The sequence below is a fragment of the Boleophthalmus pectinirostris genome, unplaced genomic scaffold, assembly GCF_026225935.1.
Source record: "Boleophthalmus pectinirostris isolate CB_2022bp ecotype Guang Dong unplaced genomic scaffold, ASM2622593v1 HiC_scaffold_5, whole genome shotgun sequence".
NCBI classification, from domain to species: Eukaryota; Metazoa; Chordata; class Actinopteri; order Gobiiformes; family Gobiidae; genus Boleophthalmus; species Boleophthalmus pectinirostris.
The window spans coordinates 24,649,955-24,672,356 of record NW_026571404.1 but is presented as its reverse complement, the minus strand read 5'-3'; the positions used below and the strand labels follow the sequence as shown (position 1 = coordinate 24,672,356).

At 40.4% G+C, this 22,402-nt stretch overlaps 2 protein-coding genes across 2 annotated transcripts; both read left to right on the top strand.

The window, feature by feature from the left end:
• The first annotated feature begins 118 nt into the window (after positions 1-118).
• On the top strand, positions 119-4,108 carry crls1 (cardiolipin synthase 1). Its single transcript, XM_020921424.2, has 7 exons — positions 119-660; positions 1,180-1,317; positions 1,482-1,611; positions 2,475-2,560; positions 3,034-3,102; positions 3,244-3,335; positions 3,881-4,108. Exons 1-7 carry the CDS (start codon positions 262-264, stop codon positions 3,972-3,974), a joined length of 1,008 nt encoding a protein of 335 aa, XP_020777083.1. The 5' UTR covers positions 119-261; the 3' UTR covers positions 3,975-4,108.
• A 5,973-nt stretch (positions 4,109-10,081) lies between these two features.
• LOC110156950 (1-phosphatidylinositol 4,5-bisphosphate phosphodiesterase beta-1-like) lies at positions 10,082-21,856 on the top strand. The gene is made up of 32 exons (XM_055162859.1): positions 10,082-10,324; positions 10,611-10,688; positions 10,900-10,968; positions 11,123-11,263; positions 11,379-11,458; positions 11,670-11,723; positions 11,881-11,956; positions 12,019-12,119; positions 12,256-12,419; positions 12,500-12,646; positions 12,815-12,972; positions 13,194-13,276; positions 13,483-13,567; positions 14,051-14,213; positions 14,469-14,524; positions 14,756-14,852; positions 15,080-15,164; positions 15,242-15,366; positions 15,759-15,913; positions 16,036-16,203; positions 16,276-16,375; positions 17,405-17,509; positions 17,776-17,888; positions 18,041-18,191; positions 18,258-18,311; positions 18,398-18,569; positions 20,411-20,537; positions 20,608-20,684; positions 20,875-20,964; positions 21,085-21,142; positions 21,219-21,305; positions 21,560-21,856. The coding sequence occupies exons 1-32, from the start codon at positions 10,226-10,228 to the stop codon at positions 21,710-21,712; spliced, it is 3,471 nt and encodes a 1,156-aa protein (XP_055018834.1). The 5' UTR covers positions 10,082-10,225; the 3' UTR covers positions 21,713-21,856.
• The last annotated feature ends 546 nt before the right edge of the window (positions 21,857-22,402 follow it).

The following is a 22,402-nucleotide window of genomic DNA, read 5'->3' as shown; positions in this document are numbered from 1 at the left end:
TCTACTTTCACATGCATATCACTTACGGATGGGAGGAGGCACAGAACTATAGATCCATCGGAGGAGGAGTCAAGGGAAAAAAGGCGCGCCCCACTGTCGCAATAGTTCCACGACACCGCAAGTATCGAAATACGGCAATATGGTAGCTTGCAGGCTTGAGCTGCAACCCTGCCGACTCTGACCGTCTTTCTGAGTCTACAGTCGGCTATGGGGCAGGACAGCGTTCGGGAAGTCTTTTCATAGCGAAGGCTACTTCTAAACATGCTGACCGTGTGTGTGCTGAGGCTGTCGGCGCCTCGCTGCTCGAAGGCAGCCGCTGTGTGGCGTTCGGTGTCCGCGCGGAACAGGAGTGTGTGCGCGCTCGAGCCACCGTCATGGCGGTCTACACGCACACCTGTCACTGACTGCTTAAGGTTCACACAGAGCCGTGTCCCGTGCACTACCTCCGCGCTCCAGTTCTTCACACACACGGGACGCACGTTTGGAACTGTATTTTTACCCTGGAGAGGCCATAAGAGATCGTGGATTAATGACTGGCCTGTACCTGTAGTGCGAGGACTTTGTGATAGTAAAAAGCAGGAGTTAACCAATGGTTCAGAGGCGGACCGCAGTGAAGACAGTCCAGTCTCCGGACATGGGCTTTTCAAGTTCAAAGAGCTGGTGAGCCGCACCTCAGCAGGATTCAGCTGGAGGCTCCTCCTTCAAACATTTGGAATACTCAGAGGGGCCGTGTGTACGCAGTGTTGACCTAACGTGTGAAAAATAATTAATGAACGCTGTGATTTTGTAATAAAGATCCTGAAAAACAGCCACTATGAATAGTACTATACTCTTCACTGAGCCCATGAATGTTTAGTGTGTATTCTCTCCCGTGAGCTGTGGAACACAAGATAATTTCAACATAAAACTCAAAAGACACAATATTACCTTATAAGTTACACTGGGTGGCATGGTTATTTTGAGGATTGTGGTCTGATAACTTTGGGAACTTAAATTACTCTCAAGTTATTGATTTTCATGGCTCAAACAGAATGTCCTCAAAATCCTCAATCCCAATAGCCAAGATATAAAATAGGAGAGGATTACAGGAACCAAGTGGTATTGTATACTCTTCAGTCCTTGTTGTTCCAGTAGAACGTGAGCTGTTTGTTCTGACTTGTTGCTGCTCTGTGCCTACAGTACGAGAATCCCTGGACCATCCCAAATCTGCTGTGTGTGTGTCGGATTCTTCTCGCCCCTGTGCTAGGACACCTGATCATCACACAGCACTTCCACCTCAGCCTGGCTCTGTTCACACTTGCAGGAGCCACTGATCTGGTATTTCCCCACCCCCTCTGTCATATGCAAGATAACAGCTCGCAAATGCATATTCCTTAGTTTAATATATTGCAACCCAGAGTAGTACAACATACTTAGGTGTTCAGGCTGTGTATTGGCAGTGAGTGTACGAAAGTGAGGTATGTCCTGTGTGTGTCTCTCAGCTCGACGGCTACATTGCCAGGACTTGGCCCAGTCAGAAGTCGGCGCTGGGCAGTGCTCTGGACCCATTGGCTGATAAGATTCTTATCAGTGTTTTATACATCAGTCTCACCTACGCTGAACTTATCCCAGGTGAGAGCTCCATGTTTCCTGTGAGGACTCACTTTTGCTCATATTCTGAAAGGAGTCAGTCTGCATATATATATGTATTCATAAAAGGGGCTGATTCTGCATTGTGATACACATAAGTTGACTATGTAAAATGATTAAACTATAGCTTTTGTTGGTGTACTTTTCTAATTTCCTTTGAAAGGTGCATTTATAATGAGGGATCCACCCATACTACATCATGTAGTCATATAAACCTTATAGTCACATAATGGGTGACCACACAGTTCCTATGAAAGGCTCTGTCATTTACTGAGAAGGATCATTTCTGTTCAGTTTACACTAAGTTGCACATTAAAATTCAGTATGCTAAGCTGTAAAAGTGAGTGCTTGAGAAATCAGTCTTTCTGCTGTTAAGGGCAATGTGAACATGAAATATCAAAGCATTTTGTTATTCTGCACATTCTTAAAAAGTACTTAAAGTAACTTTTTAGATTATTTTTAGGATATGTATTATTTTGTGGATCCTGTATTGGGACATGTACTGTATCAGTTCTTCACAATACCCAGCCCTGATTATTTTGAATAATCAGTTTTGATTGCGTATTTTTTCCACTCAGTTCCCCTGTCACTAAAAACAGAGTACAAAGACTCCCCTGAAAATGAGATTTCAAATATCAGTGGAACTATCCTTGTTAAATGAGGCATTAAGTTTTTTTTTTTTAAAAAGCTAACAAAAGTAAATTTGATTATGTTGCTTAGTAAACTGTAAAGATGGCATTCAGTAGGTATAAAATCTAATAGTTAAAGCTAAATCATCTGTTTTATTGGCTGATGTGTAGGTCAGTAGTATTCACCCCAGTCTCCATGACACTGCTCTGTTTCAGTTCTGCTCACAGCTCTCGTCATCTCCAGAGACATTGGGCTCATTGCTGCAGTCTTTTGGGTCCGATACAAGACTGTCCCTCCACCAGTGAGTGCAACACCACAAAGTACTGCCAGTAACAGCACTTTCAACCCTACAAACAATAGAATCCAGACCTTATGAGGCATTTACTTTTTTTGTTCTGATTTGTTTATTTAATGGCATTCATTTTGGTTTAAATCAGTGTCGCCCAAAGTGGACAAACTTGGCCATTCAAGTAGTTTGATGGACTGCTGATCTATTTTCTATTTTGATTCAATTTTGCCCTGAATTGATTGTCCATAGTTGGTTCAGATTACTAGCCTCAACAGCCCATAATTAGAGACAGTTTAAATCTAAATGTTTGTTCCCTTGGTCTGCTGAAATGTTTCAATTTTAGCCCGCGATGAAAAAAAAACCTCCTGTATGAACACATTCAAATCTGTCCACAAAGGAGAACAGTCCATTTGTGCTCATTCTCTTCCCACTTTGCACACTGCAGCTTGTATTCAACACTGACTTTTTTTGTTATTCATCCTCAGGTGACCCTGAGCAGGTTCTTTAATCCTTGCTACACTACAGCACAGCTCAAGCCTACCCTCTTCAGTAAAGTAAGAATTGATATTGTGCAAATGTAGAAATACTAAGTCAATAGAATTTGTCATATTTTTATAGTCTGTTTTTAGTTAAAAGGTTATGGTAATGTGGCTTTAAGTTTAAGTAGCCTTGATCACCTGCTTTGTGCTTTTCAGATGAACACAGCCATCCAGCTGTTCCTTGTGGCTGCATCTTTGGCTGCTCCAGTCTTCCAGTACACAGACAGTGCTGCGTTGCAGTGTCTATGGTTAGTCCTTTGAACATACAGAACACACAGGCACAGGGAGCTTTACTCATTCCACTACATGTAGCTCTGCTGCAGTGCACCAGTGATGCACAGGCGTCACTGGGCAGCCCTCAGAAACAAAATTAAGAATACATTTATTTTAAGTTCATTTAATGCTTAATTACCTTTGCGGTGGCGAAAAAATATGTAAAAAGTTTATGTTAATGGCAATCTCATTATAAGCAGGAGTTATCTCTATTTATGCTTAGAATAAATTTGGTCTTAAATTGTGTATTTTGTTTCACAAACTTGTGGTTTGTGTATTTGCATGCTCTTCTCAAACTCCTCCAAATAAAGAACATCAGAAAGCAAGGCAGTGGCTTAGTGAATGTAGTGTGTGTGCATCGCCCTGTTATTATGCGGTAGTGTGAGGTGGTTTCGACAGGTTCTGTTCTCATCTCAGTTTCCCTTTACACACTCTACTCGGACATTTACATGTACAATATATCCATGTGATGCTTTAATATACTTTTTACAGTGTCAGTCTTTTACACTGTGTATTACAGGTTTATCACTGCAGTGACTACAGCAGCATCTGGGTACAGCTACTGGCACTACGGCCGCAAGACGGTTAAGTTGCTCAACGCTCGGTCACCATGACAACTGAACCTGGGCATCACCATGAAGATCAGGCCCAAAGAGCACCTTTAGCAACCATACTTCACATCATCCTGATTATGATCTCAGGAAAAACAATTTTGTAACAAAAATGACTTATTAAAAATAACATATCACTTTCAGAATCTTTATTTGATAAAAAAAAAAAAAAAGGTTTACAACATGTATTGCAGTACTCATCAGCCTTGCATCTGCTCTAGTTTTAGTGTCTGCCTTATTACCTTTAAAATATATGATGAGAAATATTTTTTATTTGCAACCATGCTGTGAAAACCCCAGAGCTGAGAGGGTTTTCATGATTTAGACATATTCTGCAGACTCTGCCATCTCCATGTGTTTGCTTAAAGTTGTTTATCCTCTTTTGGGTTAGTTTTTGTTTTGAACTTCTGTAGCAACGGTGTATGTAGTTTTTGGTGTGAAAAGATTGAGAACAACAGGTTCAGTCCTGTAATGTTATAACTGTTAAGTTATTTAATTTATGAGTGGGTTTTCCTTATGAAGGCACCGCGTAATCAACAGGAAAAATAAGTGTCAGTTTACGCTTATGCACTAATAAAGTTTGTTTGAGTGGGGGTCGTTGCTAGGATACGGTAAGCTTTACGTTGGACGTAGCTCCGATTCAGTTTTGTAAAGTGTTCAAGGAAGATCATGCAAGACAAGAGGCACTGGCAACTCGGGTTCAGTTGTGACTGTGTTGCCTTTTTAAAACTAAGATTACAGGCTACATACTGTCAAAGGCTGTGGAATTAATTCAATTTTGATTGTGATTTCAATTTGTGTGTCAAACGATCCCCAAACTCATATAATCCAGTTAAAATAATTTAGGGTGCAGATATATTTGTCCAGTGTGAGCGCAATTAAACCATGCACAGGCATGGCATAGATGGGACTTTGGGCTGGTTGGAGGAGGTGGACCAAAGCACGACACGGTTGCTCATTATGCGCACATGCACAACTTTACTTTACGATCCCTGTCAGATGCGGAAAACTGTGAATAAAGTCCACTCTAAACCACATAGCGAATCCATGTTGACCTTCAATAAGGACTGTGACAGAGACAAAAGTTTTGCAGCTTCGTCTCCAGCTATCCCTACTCCTCTCTCTGTCCTTGTCTCCTTCTGTCTTCCCTCCTCCTCCTGTCCTCATCTCCTCCGCGCTGTTATTATATCAATAAACTCATGGAGGAACACATATTGCAATAGTACCCACATCTGCTTCACTATTTAATAGATATTTCTGCCACTAGACTTATTTTCTCCAACAAACAGTGCCGTGTGATGACATCATCAGCTGTGGCCCGGTTCAGTTGTGCAGGTGTGAGTGCAAGATACATATTTGTAGCCTATATTTATTTTCAATTTGAAAGTTTTGTGTAAATTATCAGTAACAAAGTGATTTCCTTTTTGAGAGAGAAATGCTGAATAAATGCATCGTGTAACTAAAAAATAATCACTTGAATAATCGAGATTTCAATATTGACCAAAATTATATTAATAATGATTTTTTCAATAATTAAGCAGCCCTAATACTGTCCCTTTAAATGAAGGGCTTGTGCTTTATCTGTTTATGACAGGTCATGGGGCACTGTCTCTAGCAGAACAACGCTTTGGATATTTACCAAGAGTACTTCACTGAGGAGGACGAGGAGGCGTGCGTTGAACTACCATCAGCCAAAAGCATCAATGTTTTTAGGTCTGTGTCACAATATGAATACCTCAGAAGCAGTAATCATTTATAATTACATATAAATCACCCACTGTATTCCACCAGAGACCCAAACAAACTGAAGCACACAGTCTCGTGCCTGTCATGGCACCCAGATGGAGGGAAAAAGTTGGCAGGTGCTTACTCCTGTCTACACTTCCAAACCTCACATTCAAACATGTGTGAAGACTCTTACATCTGGGATATTGGTCATTAAGTTCTTTTCTCTGAATCCTCTTTTCAGGCACCACCAAAAGCATAACATTGACATACAATTATATAGTTCATAAATATGTTTTTATTTATTGTTTATCTCAGAAAACCCTCTCCTCTCCTCTCGTCTGCATCAAGTACAATCCTAAAGACCCCCATACACTGACCAGATTATAAGGCACACTGTTGATTTTTGAGAAAATTTAAGTAATTTAAGTGTGCCTTATAGTCCGAAAAATATGATAAATCAGAGAATAGCATAATATTAACCATTTAAGGTTGAACAGTATTGAGAGGGCATATAGTAATTTAAAGGTGGACTGCATAACTTTTCTAGTAAAGAGTTTGCTACTTTTATTCATGGAGATGTTTTTGATTCACCTCGATTGTTACAGGGTATGCTATTATGGCATTTATTTATCCATCTATATGAAGACAAGGACACTGTAAGAATTTGGTTTTCAAGATTTTTTAAGCAACAAAATCACCTGTTCTTGAATTCATACAATATTTGTGTAGTTTAATGCTATATTGTGGAACATTACAAACAATAACATCAAGCTCGTGACAAACCCTTCACCAGAAAAGTGATATGATGCACCTTTATACATGCAAAATTATGACCCTATTAGGATCTTAAGTCACACAAGAATTCAAAGCATTTCAGCATAATACTACATAACAGGGTCAAGACTCTAAACAGACAGAATATGTTGTGTGAAAGGAATTTTATATGAGAAGTATTATTTAAATTCCAGTTGTGATTCAATTGTAGTTAATATGCAAAAAAAATAAATAAATAAAAGCTGTAAAATGCTTTTTAAGACTGGCGTTAAACCTTGCTATGATATAGAATGAAACCAAATCACAAAATGTTTACCTTAATGGTCATCTCTGCTAGGAAGATCACAGTGAATAAATAATTGGAGACGCTCAGGAACACCCGCACCTGAAGACACACATTGCCAACACACATCAATGTAGTTTGTTTGAATAAAAAGTATATTACATTGAAAATGACATTAAAATAGTATGGGGAATTGCAGTCTAACACAAGATGAATCATTTACTGGGCTCTCTTTCTTTATGCCTGGCCGCTCCAAGGCGATGGTGATACAGTTGAGGAAGATGAAAAACGGCACAATGTGGTCAAAGAGCTTGTGAGAGAGACCGATTGGCACCATGAAGAAACCTGACAAAAAATAAAATGCACTACCCATATTTTTACTCACACCTGTATATTGTACGAAAGAGCATTGTAGTCAGTGAAAAAAAAAAAAAAATGTGGAGGGGGGAGGGGAGGGGGGATTATCTCGTAATTACGAGATACTATCTCGTAATTACGAGATAATTACAAGATACTATCTCGTAATTACGAGATAATCCCCCCTCCCCTCCCCCCTCCACATTTTTTTTTTTTTTCACTGACTACAATGCTCTTTCGTAATATTGGCACCCTACAAAAATGTTTATTTACTATAACTTTCTATTTAATTATTCTATTGAAAAACTCAGATCTCAGACTAAATACGCAGGGTTTGTGTGTTAAACATGTGTCAATGAAACAAAAACACAACTGTAGGTATGTTTTGATGAGGAAACAACATTATAACATAGATCAGAAAACAGTGTAATATAGGCTATTTCATTAATTAAGTAGTAATTTAGTAGTATTTAATTTAGGTAGACACAGGTAATACGTTTACATTCAAAAATAGGATCTAATACAAAATTTAATATACTGCTGTAGTCACACTTGGCCTGGTTTGCTTCAGTTTAGTCCTAAGGTAGACTCGGTTTGGTTCTAATTCTGGTTTAATTGTAGTCTAGTGCAGGTTTAGTCAGGCTGGCTCCACCTAGTGCCTCCGCTCAATTTAATTTCTCTCCAGCAACTAGTTTAAGAATCGAAATACAGTAGAGCGTGATTTAGAGCTTTATGTATCATATCACATGTAGCATAAGTTTCTTGCTTCCGCATAAAGCATAGGGAGGGCCTATTCCATCCTTCTTGTCAGACCCAGATGTAGAACTTGTGCATGTTGTGTTCAGGTACCAGATGTCCTACGTGACAGACGCATGCTGGAGCCCCGTGCGGCCCTCAATGTACCTTACCTCAAAGATGGATGGTGTGCTGGATGTATGAGATGTTCTGTTCAAGCAGAATGACCCCACCTTGAGTCTCAAGGTGGGCAACTCACACATTCACAGTCACCCTCACCAGTGTCAAATGATGCACATCTTTATTCTACAGGTGTGTGACGAGCCCCTGCATTGCCTTCAGATTCAGGACAGGGGCCGTTTGGTGGGATGTGGCTCTCAGGCGGGCTCTGCTATACTACTGGAGTTTTGCTCGGGGCTGTCCACTTTACAGAGGAACGACAAGAGCCTGTTGGCAGCTGTGAGTACTACAGGCATGTGTCTAAGGCTTATTGTACCTGCATACTCTTGTACTACATGTGATGCTGTATGCAGATGTTTGAGCGTGGGGCCAAGTGTGAGAAAATCTTTGAGGCCTGTCAGAGAGAACAGCGTTTGAAAGAGCGCAGCTGAGCAGAGGGTTGCAGAACTTTGATGATGGCACTGACGCTCTTCTATTATGTCATGTAAATAGTTCATAGTCATAATGTAATATATCTTGTCTTTTGCTGGATTGTGCTGCACATGTACATGATGTAAATGTACTTTTGACCTTTTTGCTTAACAGTGTCCAACACAGTAAATGACACATTTAAAATTGGCAAAATTTCTACTGTTTTATATTTATGTTTATTTATGCAGAAGTGGTTGGGAGTTCTCAAAAAACACAAAGGGAGATGCCCTATGCTATTAACTTTATGCCAGCACCACTGCACTACGGTGCTATATGTAAAACTGCATACTTACAGTACGCATTGATTTAAACCCATAAAAATAAAAGAAGAGAGAGAGATTGAGAATAAATTTTGTTATTACTGAGCTCTCACCCTGTCACCCCAATGATGCCCTGTTTTAACTGTGTCCAGTAAAAACAGCATGTAATAATGATACAGGTGTTCAACACTCAAATACACTAATGGATGCTATTCTTGCTAACACAAAAAGGATGCACAAGAAGATGCTGCCCACACACTAGCACGTGCACGCTCCCACAGGCACATGTACTCACACTCCTTATGTTAGCCCCTCTCTGAGCTGGAGCTTATATAAGGACGAGTGGGAGGCTGAGCTATTTCAGGAGATCAGAAGATGTGCAGAGTTAAGTGTAGGACTGCTGTGAGCATGTTTCATAACTAAGAAACTTTTAAACTCAACCTTCCTCCACCGCCATTCCCTGTTATATCTGTGCACATATGCTGGTCTTCTGAAGTTTGTTTTTGAGGTCAAGCCTGTAGAAAGGACTCATAGTGCACTCATTTCAGATTGAGGTGTTTGGAGAAGGTGATGGAGAAGATGATGGAGGCAATGGAGGAGAGAGAGGTGTTTAGAGGTGACGGAGGAGAGTGAGCTGTTCAGAGGAGGTGATCGAGGAGAGTAAGATGTTCAGAGGTGATAGAGAGGAGAGAGATGGTAGCTCCGAGGTAGCATAAGATGCAAATGCATTTGGAACGTTTTACAGGAAGTAGGAATACAGTAGGCCTACATTTAAGCTTATTTTTGGGCTGAATTGATAAGCCTATAATCACTCCTGTTGGGATCCTGACAGCTCCCAATAGGAAGATCTCCCCTGCTGTCCTCCAGTTCCGGATCCTGCCTGTGCTCACACATTATCAACAGAGTAAAAATGACATAAAATTGATATTTTAAGCTTTTGATTTGTGAAAAGTCAAAGGATATTTGCAGTTTTGGTATACAATATAAATAGAAATATAATAGAATAGAAATATAATAATTATTATAATGCAAATAATGATAATTCAAGAAGAATACATTATTTATGATAAATAATAGAATAATAATAATAGAAGAATAGAATAGAAGGCTGCAGCATTTTTGCCCAGCCATCGTCATGGTAACCTTATAGTAAGCTAAATAGGCCTAAAGTGGCCTCATATGGCCTTGCGCGCGTTATTCTCTTTCCTCCCAGTTTCTCCTCACCACATTTTCTGTGGGAAGCCGCGATCTGCGCATGTCCCCAATGATGAGTCAATCTGTATCCTGTCACAAACGAAAGCATCTGTTGAGTAGCCTACGTCTCTGTGCATAACAGCACCAACAGAGGCGCACGGGGTGGGCGCACAGCGGTAGGGGCGGTGAGGCGCAATGAGGCGCAGTAACACACAGGAAAGCAGAGTGAAGAGCGGTTGTGAGAAGTTGGACGTACATCTGTGATTAAAGCCATGGCGAGCGCTCAGCCCGGTGTCCACGCGCTCAAACTGCAGCCCCCTGTTGTATCTCATACTCTGAGAACCGGCAGCAACTTCATTAAATGGGACGAGGTAATGTAGCCAATTTTGTCTAAGTCTGACATTTCTGTTTGTACCCCTGTGGACTATCAAACCATAAAGTCATTTTCTTAAATCAGTGAGGGCATTTCTCATGTGCCCCTCTCACTTGTAGATTTGTTTGTTGTTTGGGTTTTAGAGGCAGCATTATCTGCTGCATGCACACATGCTCAGCATGACATCCATGACTTCCTGATATCTGTAAATCTGGTCATGATCTCGCTGTTCTTTGTTTTCCAAAGATGGTCCTAACTTAGTGAATATCCTGGTGTCTGTGTAGGACCTGTCCACAGTGACTCCGGTGATGCTCCGTGTGGATTCACATGGATTCTATCTCCAGTGGATGGATCAGAACAAGGTGCTGATCCCTCCATTACATAGGCCTATAGTCCAGACCTACCATATTTCTAATACATAATGTTTTTGTGTGTTCATTCACTTGACATTTTGTGTGCTAATAACAGAATTACTATCCATTAGTAAATCTTACAGGCAAAATTCTAACTACATGTTGAGATTATCTGATTCAGCAATAGTACACTACTAGAAAACAGTTTTGCATTCCCCAGGATACTGAGCTCCTGGACCTGACTCTGGTCAAAGATGTCCGAACCGGTCGCAGCACCAAGACTGCCAAGGTACAGCACCTCCTGGTGTCTCCTTCTACTGTCTCCTTCTACTGTCTCCTCCTACTGTTTTCTTCTAGCTGCCATCCAAGTGCTAATTCTAAAGCTTTGCTCTTGATGTTTGTCCCTTGTCTTTGTTTTGAGTCACTTATTTATCTGACATTAGGAGGCCAAGCTGCGTGAGCTGCTGGATGCAGGGAACCTGGTGGGGCGCTTAGAGAACCGCATGCTCACTGTGGTTACTGCCTCTGACCTGGTCAATGTCAGCCAACTCATCTTCATTGCTTCACAGGAGGATGAGGCAAAGGTGCAGAGGGCTTTACTGACCTATGTGGGGTAACGGGGGGGCTTCATGTAGAGTGACTATACAGAGGGGCCAATGTGAGATTATTACCATATGGTATTCTGGTCCTGCACTTCAGGTGTGGAGCGAGGAGCTGTTTGCTTTGTGTTCCAACTTGCTCAGCCTCAACTTGAATCGAGAGAGGAGTTTACTGAAGGCGTGAGTGACAGACACATTTTTTTAAAAACATAAGACCTGTTACTTCAACATATGCACTGACTTGTTAAAATATGAATAAAAACATTCTCTCTATAACTAAATATTCATATTATTTTTGTGGCTGTATACATTTGCTGTGTGTGTTTTTGTTTGTAATAAAGTTTTGATGATAATGACAATGATGTGTACTGCTGTGCTTTGTTGCTTACAGGTATGTTAGACTGACACTGCTGCCCAATGCAGAAGAAAGAATACCCGTCAAAAAGTAACTATATCTTCCTGTCACATTAAATATGTCTCTAACTGTGATTGGAGGGCTATTGAATCTGTGTTTCCTTGGAGAAATCAGATTATAAACTAACAAAAAATATAGTAAGTGTGAACATGTAAATGTTCCGTAAGAAAGCTTTGTTCTGTTTCAGCATTGTTCGTCTGTTTTCCGCTGATCGTAAGAGAGTGGAGAGTGCCCTGGAGAGCTGCAGACTGCCTTATGGCCGGGTAAGCCGGTGCAGAGAAGATTTAGCTCCACTATAACACAAACACTGGCTCTTGTCTCATAGGGTGACAGCATTAGACTGGAGGACTTCACTTTGGATGTGTACCGCAGCTTTCTGGAAAATTTATGTCCCCGTCCAGAACTTGCTCTAATTTTCAAACAGCAGTGAGTACTGATTAAAAAATAAATTAAAAAAAAACACGTCTTTGTTTCAAACAATAAGAGAATTCAAGTGCTGCGTAAATCTTCTCTTGTGTTGTAATAGCCCTAGAAATATCAGTGGTTTGTCTTGTTTTTGCAGAGGGGGCACTGATGGCACGCTGACACTGGACCAAATGACAGACTTCATTAACAGCACACAGAGAGACCCGCGGCTCAATGAAATCCTGTACCCACCTCAGCGGCCACCTCAAACTCGCTCACTGCTGCAACGCTACCAGCACCAACCCCACCTGTTGCAGGAAGGTAGAACAGGATATGTGGCTCTGATACCTGACCCATATTAAACTCTTTAATTATGTTGTATATTCTGGTGCCACCCCTAGGGCTGGTGTCCCTGCAGGCCTTCTGCTCTTACCTCTCCAGTGACGAAAATGGAGTCATCCCTCCAGAGAAACTGGATCAGTCTGAGGACATGAGCTTCCCTCTGTCACACTACTTTATCAACTCCTCCCACAACACGTACCTGACAGGTGTGGCTCCAGGACACCTGCATGAGTGTGCAGAGGATTGTTCTGTGGTGCCCTGTAGCTGCAGCAGCAGCTCGTGTCCTGGTTGTTATTGGTGTGTTAGTAGTGGATCTTTCTGGTTGGTTGTTGCTGTGCAGTATTAGCTCATGATGGTTGTCATGACGTTAACAGCGGGCCAGTTGGCGGGCAGCTCATCAGTGGAGATGTACCGCCAGGTGCTGTTGGCCGGATGTCGCTGTGTGGAGCTGGATGTGTGGAAGGGCCGTACTGCTGAGGAGGAGCCTGTCATCACACATGGTTTTACCATGACATCAGAAATATCATTCAAGGTACCCTGAGTTGATTTCACTGCATGTTACTGTACTTCCATTGTTTTCTATATAATATTATTGAAAATAAATGACACATCACTCATATTAATAATCAAACACATGCTTTTGTTTCTATTTGAACTGGAACATGAAAAGTCAGTTTTGTTCTTTGGTGTTGTGTGTTGGGTTAAGACCCTTCATTATAGTTGTGTTTAACCAACACTTTTTGTTCATTTTAGGAAGTGATTGAAGCCATTGCAGAGTGTGCATTCAAGACTTCACCATTCCCAGTCATACTGTCTTTTGAAAACCATGTCGACTCGTGAGTATTTGGAATAGCCTCATGTTGCATATTTTTCACACTCCATTTCTGCTTGAATTTAAGTTATTCTGGCCATCTGGCCAGTTGTTGTTTTAAGTAAGGGAACACTGTGAATATGTAAATATATTAAATTAAATAGACCCAGTGCAAAAGTTTTTCCACTTCACTGTGGAGCCATCTCCAATCTACTTGTTCTGCTTCTTCAGGCTCAAACAGCAGGCCAAGATGGCTGAATACTGTCGCTCCATCTTTGGAGAAGCACTCTTGATCGACCCTCTGGACAAATATCCAGTAAGTTATCTTGCATTATTGAAAGTTGCAGAGGATCTCTGGGACAGACACCGCTCTTTTCTTCCACCATGAAGACTCAAAATGCTTTTTATCATTTTACCATTCACATACACATTCATTTAACCAGTGTGCATAGATACTGGAGGTGATGCAAATGAAATGCCTTGCGCAATGAGACAAGGAAATATGCACTGGAAGGAACTGGATTCAAACAGAAAAGCACAATCTCTACAAAATTCAGGACCTATAAACCTTTAACATATAGGCGAGTATTTATCACATGGGGACACTGAAATCTATATAACCACTTTATGTGGGCCTGACCGAAAAATTAAGATTAATTAGGTTACGATTATGGTATGGGTTAACGTTAGAAAAGCAGTGATTATGGTTAATCCCCCAAAAACATGGAAACTCACTGTGTTGTGTGTGTGTGTGTGTGTGTGTGTGTGTGTGTGCGTGCGTGCGTGTGTGTGTGAGCAGCTCCAGCCTGGTGTCCCTCTACCCAGCCCCCAAGAGCTGATGGGAAAAATACTCATCAAGAACAAAAAGTCCCATAAACCCGCCTCCACTGGTGACACCAAGAAATTGACAGAGCAGACAGCCAATCAGAATGAGCTACTGTCACTTAGCAACAATACTGGAGGTGAGACTTGTTAAAATGTTTGTTTGTTTGTTTGTTTATCTCCCACTCTTCAAATATTAAGAATATTATACAACTTCACCAAGGTCTCTTCAAGAGACTGATTGATTATGGAAAGGTTTCTCTGTTGTGCATTCAGTTAGTATGCAATCAGGTTCATACAGTCTTCTAAAAAGCACCAGATCCAGTCAACAGTCTATGCTTAAGTGTGCACCAAGTCTGCAGATAGAGCATGAAGCCTGCTCTTTTCTTCTACAGAGATTGAGGCTGAGAGTGAGGAAGATGAGGAAGATGAAGACGATGAGGGTAAAAAGGTTAGTAGTGACACAGTGAGCTGCTTTGTGGTGTCTTCAGGTGCTGCTCTGTGTGTGGTTCATTTTGCTGCTGCTAGTGCTACACTCTTTAGTGTTCACAGTGTAGTCGATCATTTCAGTTTTGTTCTTTTGTTTGACACATTGTATTTTGAGTGGTGTTCTGTACCCTGGCTGTCATGCTTTTCTCACTTCCAGATGTGTGATAGTGATTCCAGTGCTTTTCTTGTGCAGGGCTCAGTGGAGCGTGAGGCAGTTGCCGCAGAGGAAATGTCCACTTTGGTCAACTACGTGCAGCCCACCAAATTCAACTCATTTGAAGCTTCCAGAAGTAAGAAACTGTTCTTTAACATTGCTGAGTATGTAAAAGATTATATAATGCATTGTGTGGGTGTATTGAAACACAGAATTCTATTGTAAGTAAGTATACAAACCTAATAGCACAGAAATCATAAACTGTGATCATCTAGATACACTGGGCTACATTAATAGTTACAATAACCGTGCTACCCTGCTGTGGGAAAGACCCATTTCCTGTGATGTGTTCTTTTTGTATAGAGGCCGACCGCTCCTATCACATGTCATCTTTTGTGGAGACCAAAGCTTTAGAGCATCTCACGAAATCACCAGTGGAGTTTGTTGAGTATCCATGGCACTGGATTTTAAAGTGTCAATATCCCATATATACATATGCAAACTTTCTCCTTAACCATGTGTTAGATATAATAAATCTCAACTGAGTCGAATCTACCCCAAAGGGACTAGAGTGGACTCCTCTAACTTCATGCCTCAACTTTTCTGGAATGCTGGATGTCAGCTGGTGGCTCTCAATTATCAAACGATTGGTAAGATCTTATTAACCTTAAGACACCACTTTTACTTTGAGGGAGGGATTGGTGCTACATTTCTGTGATGATCTGTTAATGAAATTAATGAAATATTGAACCTGAGTATTTGTTTTACTGACAAGGACCTTTCATTTAGCATAAACAGTATGTATGGCTTCCCATAACAATACAGACCAATAAATGCTGTCATATACCACCTAATAAGTATCTACTAAACTGGTTTTCCTAGTTCAAAAGATAACAGATGAATCATGTGGACTAATTACCTCATTACATAAGTAAATGTATCGCCAAATATCAGCAAGTCAATGCCAGTAACTGGATTAAATGTAACTGATGACTTATCACTTAATGATTCATATTTGAGGCCCTGTGTCATGTGTTTCCAGATCTCTCGATGCAGCTTAACCTCTTTATGTTTGAGTATAACGGTCGGAGCGGGTACAGACTGAAGCCAGAGTTTATGAGGCGGCCTGACAAACATTTTGACCCATTCACAGAGAATACTGTGGATGGCATTGTGGCAAACACTCTGTCTGTGAAGGTGAGGCTACAGGGGGCATGTATACATAGTACCAGAGCTATGAATGGTATTGGAGGTGTTGCTGGTTGTAGTTGTGGTTTTTGTTGTGGGAGCTGCTGATGAGTCTGATTTGGGAAGTGCAGGTGATTTCAGGTCAGTTCTTGAGTGAAAAACGAGTGGGCGTGTATGTGGAGATGGACATGTTTGGACTGCCGGCAGACACAAGGAGGAAAGCACTCCGAACCAGAACTTCTCCCAACAACAATGCCATCAACCCAGTGTGGGACGAGGAGCCAATTGTCTTCAAAAAGGTGAGGTGGTGCTGAGGAAAGCATTTCACTGTAGCACTGTGTGATTCTGACAGTTGTGTGTGTCTCTACCAGGTCATACTGCCCACTCTGGCCTCCCTCAGAGTGGCTGTTTTTGAAGAAGGAGGGAAGTTTATTGGACACAGGATTATTCCAGTGTCAGCAATAAGGCCAGGTATGCCTGAAGTTAAGTAATAATGTGAAATAATTACCGGTAAATAGAATTGGTATGTTTTAATTAAACTTGTTCACCATTCAAGATGAATGCACAGCATATACAAAACAACAGATGGATCTGAGATCATCTGGACAGGGCTGTTTTGGAGGCTATACTTTAATTGTTAAGGCCTATTAATATGTATTTTTCATTAAAGAATCAAAAGCACTTAAACCAAGAAAAGCACAAAAGAGTGTTCTGCAATCAATTCCAACATTGTGCATTATGTACTGTTTTATTTTTTGACACTTTATTAATCATATTTCATGGTTTTATAAAACAAATCAAGAAAAATAATTTAGCTCTGAATTCTGAGCCCTTCTACAGGAAGGGAAGGGAGTTCTAAAATTAAATCTATGAAATACCTATTTCATCAAGTTGGAATTTACAGACAAGGAAGTCATTTTTTCTGACAGTTTAAATATTGATTTAACAACATAAAGATGTTGTCATTTATTTTTATTTGTCATTTAAAAATGATAATGATAATGATGTGTAATTTAAGTTTTGGCCCTTTTTAACCTTATGTGTTTTATGTAACATACCTCTAAGTCCGTCATCTACTGCCTGTGTCTGTCCAATCAGGATTTTTTTTAAATAAAATCTTAAGTCTAATGGTTTGATCTATGTATGTAGTTTCATATAGCTCTTTAATTCATCTTGCCTGGCAAATCCAGAATGGTATCTCTGTATTTCTTTTACATAGGCAATATATAATTCATCACCACAGAGGACCAGCATTAGAGATTACAGAATAATTGAATTATCTACATTATTTGTTAAATACTGTGCCCACAAGGCAGGGGATTTCTGAAACCAGCTTTATTGTCTCACATTTAATATAGAGTACATCATGCCTATAAATCTGCTTCTTTTAATTTTATCACTAAACCCACACACACAGCCTCTGCCGGAATATTTGGCACATTACCTGATATCCACATCTGAAGTCTAAAAGGACTGACTGTGCTTTCTCTCTCTCTTTAGGTTACCGTTACATCGGCCTGAGGAATGAAAAGAACCAGCCCCTCACTCTGCCTGCTGTTTTTGTTTACATGGAAGTCAAAGATTATGTACCAGATACATTTGCAGGTAACAGAAGAGGCATTGTCCTGGCCCAGGTGATGATTTCCTTTGCTTTAATGTAACACAAAAACAAGTTGGCCTGTAGTTTGACCACTTGTACACCTCAAATTGACAAACCAGATACGATTTACCCAGAGACAAAAAGGAAACATGAACTTCAGATAAACAGTCAAATTGTTATTCATTGTTCATTTTATAATTAATGGTCAGGCATCACACCACACAAGCATTAGGGTTATTTTTGTCTAATTTCCTATGCTTGTGTGGCTCAGATGTGATAGAGGCCTTGTCTAATCCAATCCGCTACGTGAACCTACTGGAACAGAGGTCCAAGCAGCTGGCCGCTCTGACGCTGGAGGAGCCTGAGGAGGACATGCAATCTGAGGTGTGCTTTTGTTTTGTTGTGCACTGACAACTGAACTTCTGTGTGAGTAATTTAGTTCCATGCGCTCAAATGAGAATTGTTCTGACTTGTCATATAGACTGCATGTGTCAAAAAGAGTAAATACTGTGACTTAGGGTCTTGTAACTCTGCAGCAAAGTGAGGCAGACAGCTGTGTGGAGAGAAAGACTGACACCAGAACAACAGTGGAAAATGGCCTGAGCCTGGCTTCTGTACCAATGGGACACACCCCAGTGACCACCACTCCCAAAGCTTCAACAGCCAATCAGCTGACAGCTACTACAGGTAATGCCCACAGAACATCTCGATTGTCTCCTGTAATTGGACTGAGCTCATTTTGGTCTACTTTAGATGCCAACAAAGCCCCCTCCAAGTCCGAAGACCTTGTCCTTTGTGTTTTCATTGGTGAGAAGTTCTTCCTTGTATGTGGCTCTATCAAATACCAGAAATACAGCAGTTTGTGAATAGCTAGAGCTGTTTGTCCACCGTAGACCTCCAGGTGTGCTCCATGGAGAGTCTCCAGCAGTCCAAGTTGTACCAGAAAGAGCAGAGGCGACAGAGTAAGGAGCTAAAGGAGCTTCTCAGGAAACACCAGAGGAAAACAAGTCAACTATATCTAGACTTGAAAAGCAAATACAAGAAAGTGGCTCGGCATCATAGCAGGTTATGCCAAAAAGAATTACTTTATTCTGTCATTGAATTTTCTTTTCTGTTGTATGTATGTATGTATGTGTGTATATATATATATATATATATATATATATATATATATATATATATATATATATATATATATATATATATATATATATATATATATATATATATATATATATAGTGCTGTCATGCGATTAAAAAAATTGAGAGATTAATTAATTATGATCTGTAATTAATTAATCTCATTTTAATCTCACCTAAAAATTGCTGAGAAAAGCCTTCAATTTGAGGTATTTTCATTTAAATTCATTATTACATTATTGTGGCAGATCAAAAGACTGATATAGAACAAAAAAAAGTGACTTGATAAAGTCATTTATTGTTTAACAAATCTCCCCAAATTGGCTGTTGAGCCCAAGTCTCCATGAATAAGAAACTGTTTGCTGTAAAGTAGCAAAGACGAGGAAATCTGAACATAATAACTTTTGTCTACTTAAAGACAATAAAAAGTCCAGTCTTTCCTTAACCATATTAAAAATATTATTGATAGAGAAATGCTTTATATATGAGATCACTGGTTTTAGTCCTTGTTTTAGTCCTGGTTTAGACCTGCTTTAGTCCTACTTTAGTCCTAGTTTAGTCCTGGAATGAATTAATCCTGGTTTTAGTCCTGGTGTTAGTTCTGGTTTGGTCCTGGTTTAGACCTGGTTTTAGTTCTGGTTTTAGTTCTGGTTTAGTCCTGGTTTAGTCCTGGTTTAGTCCTGGTTTTAGTTCTGGTTTTAGTTCTGGTTTTAGTTCTGGTTTAGTCCTGGTTTAGACCTGGTTTTAGTTCTGGTTTTAGTTCTGGTTTAGTCCTGGTTTAGACTTGGTTTAGACCTGGTTTGAGTTCTGGTTTTAGTTCTGGTTTAGTCCTGGTTTAGACCTGGTTTAGTCCTGGACTGGATAAGTTCTGGTTTTAGTCTTGGTGTTAGTTCTGGTTTAGAGGCGCACAGGAGGAAGCGCGGTTTACGCAGCGTACGTGAGAAAACACGATCCACACGTGGCTCACGGGAGGACAGCGGTGTCCGCGCAGTAACTACGGAAGGAAACGTGGTCCGCGCGTTCTCAGGTTAATGACGATGATGAAGGTGTGTGTTTGTGTTTGTGTGTGTTTGTGTGCGTGTCCCCTCATGTGGCAGGTCACTATAGGACAGTAGTGCAGACATCATGAGTCTATGCAGGTTGTTTTCACCAGTGACATTTAAGTTGTAGGCGATATTATATTAGTTATTTTCTTTTATATTTCACGTCGGGAGAATAATTTCCAAGACACGAATGCGTTTTTACCTGTGCACTGCTGACTCTGTTCTACTACTGGCTCTACGACCTCGTCCATTGTGCGACTGACGCCACCAACGTTAACATGACGTTTACATCGCTCTTACTGCGTGCGTTTTGTGTGGGTTTCCGGCAATGAGTGGAATTACCGAAAAAAAAAAAATGTATAAATGTGTTTTTTTGTGTGTGTGTTGTTGTCCCAACAACACATAAAAACAGGTTTTATAATAAAGCAACTCGCATACAGAAACACTAAAGTTAGAGATTAAAAATGACATTAACGCGATTAAAAAACATAACGCGCTAAATATGACTGTAATTAATTAATCGCAATTAACGCGATAATTTGACACCCCTAATATATATATGTATGTATGTATGTATGTATGTGTGTATATATATATATATATACACATAAACATGTGTATTATTTTATTGTATTATCTGGCCTTAAGCAGTAATGTCTGCAACATGTGTAGATAATTAGAAAAGTGGTTTATTTGGTTTGAGTGTGATTTATTGTCTAACAGAACTCAAGCAAGTGAGAGGGAAGAGCGCCTCCTACAGGCAAGACAGGAGCAGCAGCAGCACCTTCTGTCTCTGAGACAGGAGCAGTACTACAGCCAGAAGTATCTCCGCCGAGAGCACATTCGAGAGGTAGGACTCGTCACAAGTGTCTCCCAGAGCTCCACAAAGTGCCTCAGCACATGTTTGTTGTTGTGCACAGCTGACAGAGTGGCTGAGCAGGGCGGCAGAGCAGAACCATTGTGTCCAGATGAAGAAACTTGGAGACATCCAGGACAAGTAAGATTTCACATTACACCCATCTGTTTCCTCACGCCACGCCCAAGAAACAAACAAACAAATCAATAATGGAAGATTCAAACCTCCTTTGGTACTACAAAATGCATCACCACACTGCTAACTCATGCTTACTGTATCCCCTAAATGAGAACAAACAAGCTTGTTGTAATGGGTTGTTTCTGGCCTTCAGGGAGAAAAAGGAACTCAAGCGATTGATGGATCGAAGGAGAACTGAGAAGATCAACCAGGCCAAAACCAAAGAGAAACACCTTGCACAGGAGTATGACCCTGCCTCAGCCCCTTCTTAAAACTCTCTTATATGCCATGTTTGCTTCCTCTCTACACACATCACAGCTGCCTCTGTCAAAGGTGTGGTAATATTTGCTTTGTTTGCCACTAGGGAGAAGATCGAGATCAACAAGTGCTATGTAAATGAGGTGGTCCAGAACATCAAACGGGTGAGCCTTGGTGAACTATAACTAACTATGGTCTGACATAGGCCAGTGTGATGATGGTGCTGTGTGTTTGTTGTAGTTGGAGGAGGCTCAGGCCAAGCGTGCAGAGCAACTCCAGGAGCAGCACAGAGATCTACTGCAGCAGATCCAGGACCTGAAGCCCAGGGTGAGCCTGTGTCCACACACAAAGACACACTGTGTCTATACTTACAGTAATATTCTATTTTCATTATGACTGTGAAACAAACTTGGAATAAATTTCACAATTAGAAGTTTTGCAGCTAATGGGATTTATTGGAGACATTTCAAAAAGGGGTCTGGATGTACTGATGATGAATTGGATGCTTAGACATTTAAGGTCTTAAAGTCTTTTCTAAAAACATTTTGAAATATCCTCTGAAATTATGATTGCAACTCTAGCTACAAGAGGCGGTGGAAGCTGAGTTTCAGGAGAAGTTTCGTTGCTTGCCGGGAGAGATCCAGGTCTTCCTGCAGGACAGGTCGTCAGAGGTCAGAGGTCACAGCAAATCCAGAGTATCTACCCCTCATGAAACGTTGTCAGAAGAGGACTGAGGAGAATGTAGAGGATTCACCTGTACACATTCTACAATGTTACTGCTATCATTTTAGACACATTTACCATGTTACCCTTTGAGCATTTATGCATGATTTTAGTTTCACTAAAACATGTTTAAAATAAAATATATAATGCATGGACTGCAGCTCTTTTTTGTTGGAGAAGGATGAGAGCAGGTTAGGCTTCTGACATAAGCAGATTTTTTTCACCGGTTGTTGTTTTAGGTTCATTCTAAGGCAGCCTTCTGTATATTTGACTTGTTTAACTTTTTATGTTGGTTCTATGTTCATATTTATTTCCATATTTATTATAGGATAGTGTGCAGTTTTGGAAGTGTTGGAAGTTATTTGCTTCCTTGCAAATGTGAATTCTTTTCTGAGACTTTTTCTTTATACTGTGTTTACAAAATCATGTTAAATGAAGAACTGTTAACTGAAATCAATAAACCTGATATAATAATAGTTTACACCAGGCCACCAGTCTCAGTCTATAACTGAATGATAGTAATTAGAGCTATGTGTAGCTTAATATTGCCGATACATTCCTGGAGCTCTGTGACAAGTTCATTTATGAATGCCGGTGCTGGGGCATATTAAGCAGCTTGGCGAGACAGACTCTGGAATGTAGTCAGGCTAACAATTTAAAGGTGTGCTGCAAAACATTTCACATGATAAACAGACTGTTAT

Excerpts from the sequence above, each read along its gene's own strand:
- crls1 (XM_020921424.2), top strand. The coding sequence starts at position 262 with ATGCTGACCGTGTGTGTGCTGAGGCTGTCGGCGCCTCGCTGCTCGAAG. Across the intron at positions 1,318-1,481 it reads TTGCAGGAGCCACTGATCTG|CTCGACGGCTACATTGCCAG; the intron begins GTATTTCCCCAC and ends TGTGTCTCTCAG. Across the intron at positions 1,612-2,474 it reads CTACGCTGAACTTATCCCAG|TTCTGCTCACAGCTCTCGTC; the intron begins GTGAGAGCTCCA and ends GCTCTGTTTCAG.
- LOC110156950 (XM_055162859.1), top strand. The coding sequence starts at position 10,226 with ATGGCGAGCGCTCAGCCCGGTGTCCACGCGCTCAAACTGCAGCCCCCT. Across the intron at positions 10,969-11,122 it reads GCAGCACCAAGACTGCCAAG|GAGGCCAAGCTGCGTGAGCT; the intron begins GTACAGCACCTC and ends ATCTGACATTAG. Across the intron at positions 12,420-12,499 it reads ACCCCACCTGTTGCAGGAAG|GGCTGGTGTCCCTGCAGGCC; the intron begins GTAGAACAGGAT and ends TGCCACCCCTAG.